The following is a 5,766-nucleotide window of genomic DNA, read 5'->3' on the forward strand; positions in this document are numbered from 1 at the left end:
CCTAATCCAGGTAAAATAAACTCGTGCGATTACTCTTACATATAATCTTTTTGGATCCACGTTCTTTCCTGTACGCCGCAGTAGGGATTTAATCTAGGCTGGCTTTTGTCACTCATCTGAAGCGGTGGTATATTCAATACTTGCCCCATTGCCAACTCCCTGTTAGCATTTTTAGTTGCAAGATGCTTTATGTTAAAAGTTACTCGGTGCCCGTACTGTGGGACGATCCTGCTTGGGTTAGTGATGCTGAGCCGCCCTCTGTAGCAACTTCCCTGCAACGGAAACAACCAACAGGGTTCTTGGCTGCCACGGGGTGTACTTAGAGCTGGTTTAATGCGGTGAACTTGGAAACAGGGCGCTACCGATGTTGGTATCACAGGTGCCCGAGTAAAAGGTTAAAAACCCCCAAACCCTGCCAGGCTAACCCTCACCCTTGTGTGGAAGGGATTGGGGTGGAGGGGAATTCTGATCAGGAGAAGCACATAAACTCTTGAGTGTCAAGAGAACATACTCCTCTAAAATACCACGTCACTGCTGCAGAGCAAAAAGGTCTGCTGGAAAGCAGAGGTGTTGCCAGAGGCAGGAAGACATTTACCACTGAGCGTTTTGGAGAGAGTGGTGTGGTCCGCGAGTGACAGTCTCTTTTCTTCTTCTCTCTTACTGCAGTTGAATGGATTGCTGCGGTCTCCTTAGCTGCTGGAGCAGCTGCTGTTGGGTATCTAGCTTACAAAAAACTCCTCACTAAAGACAAATGCTGCAAAGCGATGGTGAATCCCCACATCCAGAAGGATAACCCCAAAGTAGTCCATGCGTTTGATATGGAAGATCTGGGAGACAAGGCTGTGTACTGTCGTTGTTGGAGATCGAAGAAGGTAAGAGAAGAAGAAGTGGTCCGGTTTTGTTCATGTGCGTGCACCTTGCAACAAAACTATTTGCCAACTGCTTTATTTAGAGGAAACAAACTTCTTTTCACCTAAACTGTTCCGCAGTGAGATGTAGCAGCATTGTAATCCATAAAACGATGCGGATTTATGCTGTCACTCCGAGTAAAGCCTGCAGATCAGTAATAATCGTGAACAAAACGCTTCTGTAGCTCTGAAGAAGTAGATCCCTTGGAAGGAGAGCACGGTATGGAGCGATCATGAACGACAGATGCCATTTTGCGCACTGCTTTCGCTAATACCGGGGCTTACGCAAAACTACTGGCCTGGATTTGTTGTCGTAGCAGTGCTGTGTACTGTAGGTAGCTACCATTTGCTGCAATGAGTACAGTGATGTATTCTTTCTAATGGTGGTGGAGGTAGTTGGTCAGTTGGAGGTAGGGAGTCATTGCAGGTCAAAGCTCTGGAAGAATAGGGACAGATGGACTTAATCCATGTATCTGAGTTGTATGGGTAATCCTGCAGTAAAGGCGGTGAAATCACGATGGCATACTTACAGCCTCTAGTTTTGAGCAGTCAGGAGTCTGGCCTAGATGCTGGCCCAGCTTACTTGGCTATCAAGTTGGGTTGCCTCAGTTGCCTGAAGTCAGTGGTCAGCATGGTGAATGACCTTTCAGTAACGGTCAGACCAGATCTGAATCTGAGGTAGAGATGTGTGGCATTTGGCTAGCTGAGATCTGAGTAATCTATCTGCAGTGGTGGTTCCGGGATCTGTAATAAGGGAAAGCAGGTTGCATGAGTAGTCCTTTCCGTTTGCCACTGGCACGCATTTAAAAGCCTTTTTAGAAGTCAGGGTGCTAACGTGTGGAGTCTGAGATAATACAAACCTTCCAAGCCAGGTAGCTGAGGCCAACAGCCTTGAAATCCAGCGCTCTCCATCCGTGAACCGAATACTAGACTTTTCAGGCCTCAGACACAGGTCTAATCAGGCCACAGTCCGCACGTCTCCAGGTTGTCAGGTCTGACTTCATTACCCTGCGGGTGACCTCAGAAAGTTACACACTGTAGCTGTATTTGGTTTAACATTGAAACTGCTGAGGATTAAACAGCGTCTTGATTTGATTCTGAAGTAGTCCTGTGGAGGTGGGCTCCGTCCAGAGTCTGAACTGAAAAACAAAATTCCCTGCCCCCCTGCCATTGCCGCAGGGTGCTCCACGGACTAAGTTAGACTGGGTGCGTGCCTCTTCTCATGGTCAGTTACTGCCAAGCAGTAATAAGACACAGAGACGTTCTCGTCATTCTCATATGCTTGGCATCTTTGGAAGTAGCTAGCGTTACCCATTTCTTACAATTCTCCGACTAAGATTCTGTTTTAATTTGTAAGACACTGTTTATGTGAGGGCAGAATGGTAGAACGTGTGTGCTTCCAGTGCAGGGGATTAGAGTCAGAAGCAATAAGTACCTGCAGTGTTTTTGTTCAAGAAGTGGCGTATGGGGATCTCTGCTCCGTGCGCAGGTTAGAAGAAATGTCCTTTTGCGTGACTCTGTGAGCGCTTCTCATCAGATTCAGCCTCACCTGAGGCGTTACGGACAACCGGATTCTGCTGCGTGCACCGCGGGGGTGCGTGCGCTGCAGCTGGCTCACACGGTGTTCCTCCTGTATGGGCAGTAACAAAGCAGCTGGACGACTACAGGGTGTTTTGGAGTAGCTCTCAAAAAACAAGCAAGATTCTTTTCACTTAGTTTTTTTTCTGAAATGGTATGCTTCAAAGGCAGTTTGTGCTGGCCAAAGTTTTCATGGAGTGCACATGTTTTTTGAAACACACACATGGTATCTTCAAATACATCTGTCTTGGGGTGTAATTATCTGTTAAAGTAGGTGGTACGTAGTCCTTCAAATGGCCCTTTCCTATCCGGTGTTGTGCTCTGCGGACGCTTCATAGCACTGCTTGTCAAGTTTTGTGGAAGAACCCAGTGTGCAAATTTACTGCTGTAGAGGCAAGAGTTTTGTCTTCAACCCAAACTGTGATTAGTCTGAAATTAGAACATTTGTTTTCTTACTCTTTTGCGTTTTTAGCTTGGGGGGTGGAAATTAATTTGCTTTCGTTTGCAATGACCTGAAACCTCCGTGTCTTCAAGTATTAGTCCCCAGGCTGTGGGTCAAGGAATACTGCTGCAGACTATCAGAAGACATAGTGGTAGGGCATCTAAACCTGCTCCTTGTCAAGGGCAATAAGCTGAGCTGTCCAGATCACTGCACAGTTCCCGCAGGGCCAGGGCTTTGGCCGCTACCGCTAGCCTGCTTTATCTTACTCAAGGGTGTCTGCGTTGTGTCAGGCCCGGGATCCGTTTATTCGGTATTTGGTCTTCAAGGTGACCAAGTGGGTGCTCTGGGACAGTGGTGTTTTTTCCCGAGAAGCTCAGGTGTAGTGTCCCAGCCTCTGGGAGCCAGTGGTTCGGAGACCAGATGACCGGGAGGATGAATTTGGAGCAGAGTTGGTAGGTTTAAAGATGTCTGGGTGCTATCTGGAGCCTGTGCATGAAGACCAGTGGGCTGAGGTGTTGAGTGGAAAAACAGCTGGCCGAGGAACATCTGGGTTGGAAGCTTGTCAGTGTCCCATGAACGTACGTTCCTGTTTGCTCAGACTTTTTCCACGTATCTGTCAGTGCCTGCCCGCTGTCACAAATGACTGATTTGATGATAAAGTTCCTGCAGGAATTAGCTTACGTGAGTATTCCCCAAATTCAGGGTTTCTGTATTTGGAAAGATCACCTGGGTTTTGACATTTTGTAACTGTGAAAAACAACAAAACCCGCCTCATCTCTCACCCATCCACCCCCAGCACTACCCTACAGGGCATGTGGCTTTATTTTTAGAGCTCTGGGAATTTTTTTTGCCAATATATTGTCTTCGTCATATCGGCTTTGTGCGGTACTTGGAAATCTTTCATCCTGGCTGAGCGCAGTGGATTGGGTGTTACTTAGGGCTGTGACTGAGGCATGAACATTGGGATCAGCAGTGTGTCAGAGACCATTTGATTGTGACTGTACTGCAAGGGAATACTCCAGTTGCTGAGGCAACAGCAATAGTGAAACTGTCCTTTTTTCTCATCACGTGCTACGGCAAACCAGGAAAAAAACTCAGCTCGGGGTCTGTTTCTCTTGCTCACCCCACGTAACTTCTGTGACGGCGCTCGGGCTGTTGCCGGGGAGAGCAGAGCGCGGCGCACGGTTGAGAGCAAGGTGCTGCAGGCGGGTTACAGAGGAAGGTCAGCTCAGGTTGCGTTTCCCTCGTGCTGGCCCGAGGCAGGAACACCGGAGCGGAGTGGGGTAACACGCCTCTCGTCCGCTCCGTGCTCGCACGGACAAAACCAGCGTTGGGCCAAAACTGAGATGCCAGCGCAGAGGTTGTGGTGTGCGGGCAGAGTGGATTTAATGAGATGCTCTAAAGAACTTTCAACCGAGGTTCTTCATCCTGACCCTGGACGTACTTTAGATGTGTTTGTTCTTTCTTTTTTCAGTTTCCGCTGTGTGATGGCTCTCACACAAAGCACAACGAGGAAACTGGCGACAACGTTGGGCCTCTGATCATCAAGAGGAAGGAGGCGTAGAGCGGACAGTAGAAGCTACAGAATGAATGTCTGACAAATCCTCTGCTCACTTGTGATTGGGGGGGGAAAAACACAATTTCTTTGTCGTGTCACTGAAGACTTCCCGGTGTAGTATATACATGATGCTTCAGCATGTGTATTTTCTCTGGTGCTTGTCTTGTTTTAATCACTACAGTGCTTAATTTACGGAATAGTCATGGGTTGGGTTTTTTGTCCTGTAAAGTGTGTGTAGCCGCTCGTCGAGTACGAAACTAAAATGACGCGCGGGACGTGCTTCGTCAGAAAAGAGGTATTAATTGTCAAATACGCCTGTGCTACTCTGAGGCCCTTCGGTGTAACGGGTGTGCAAAAGGTAGATCCTAAAGAGGTTCCCAAGTCACAGGCCTGGATAGATTGCTCTGTGAAAGGCAGCGGCAGGAAAGAAATCACGGCACCAGCATGCGGCTAACGCTCTGGTGGTGCTGCGTTTTCCGCAGGTCACGTTTGGCCCGTTACACCGTTGTTCCGGGGGGCTTCCCTACAAGAAGGAATTCAAAACTGGGAGCTAGGAACAGAACATCAAAGGCTTATAGCAAGGTGGGGCTAAAGGGCAGCTTTACCTGTGATTTTACAGCAGTGTGAAACTTGAGAGTCCACACCGCGGGGCCTGCAGAGCTGGGGTGAGAGTAGGATGAGGAAGGTGCTCTGTGCCGGAGCTTTCTTGGGAGTGATGCCAAGTGCTGGAAGGGCAATGGGCCCGGGGGGGGACACAGGGTTGTCTTTGCTGCTAGAAAGCCTTACTGGTTACACGTGCGGGCGCCGGCAGTGCGGCTAACTTCCCCAGACCGCAGGGCACTTGTGTGGGAGGGGCTGTGCCCATTTGTTCCAGAAGCTAAAATAAACACCTCGGACCCCACCCATCATTGCTGTCTGCTTCGTCAGTGCTCTGGCTGGTTCCCCAGGACTCTTCCTGCTGCTGAGGAGGAGGCACACCTTTCTTACTAAGTGGCCTTAGGCTCCATGTGTCTTAAATAACTCCTGCCTCCCTGGGCTAACTCCTACCGTGGTTCTGCTAATTGTACCCAAAGAGCTGACAGGGACAAGGAAAGGCTTTGGCGACAGCTAGAAACAAGGGGGACAGGAAGGACAAGGACAGCTCTTGCCCTCCTTCCATGTGGCACATGTCTGCCTCTGACTCGGGGCGCGTTAATGGCTGTCACGTTGGTTTCCTTAAACAGCTTTGCTTTATTAACATGCAAATGAGCAGAAAGCAAAACCCAAAGAGTGGGCGGCAG

The 5,766-nt window shown here is 49.0% G+C and overlaps 1 protein-coding gene across 1 annotated transcript; it reads left to right on the top strand.

The window, feature by feature from the left end:
• Positions 1-666: 666 nt before the first annotated feature.
• CISD1 (CDGSH iron sulfur domain 1) lies at positions 667-4,678 on the top strand (the record flags this gene model as incomplete). Its single annotated transcript, XM_010151489.1, has 2 exons — positions 667-872; positions 4,403-4,678. Coding segments are annotated over 2 exons (296 nt in total), but the record flags the coding sequence as incomplete, so codon positions are not given.
• Between the last annotated feature and the right edge of the window lie 1,088 nt (positions 4,679-5,766).

The sequence above is a fragment of the Eurypyga helias genome, unplaced genomic scaffold, assembly GCF_000690775.1.
Source record: "Eurypyga helias isolate BGI_N326 unplaced genomic scaffold, ASM69077v1 scaffold17795, whole genome shotgun sequence".
NCBI lineage: Eukaryota > Metazoa > Chordata > Aves > Eurypygiformes > Eurypygidae > Eurypyga > Eurypyga helias.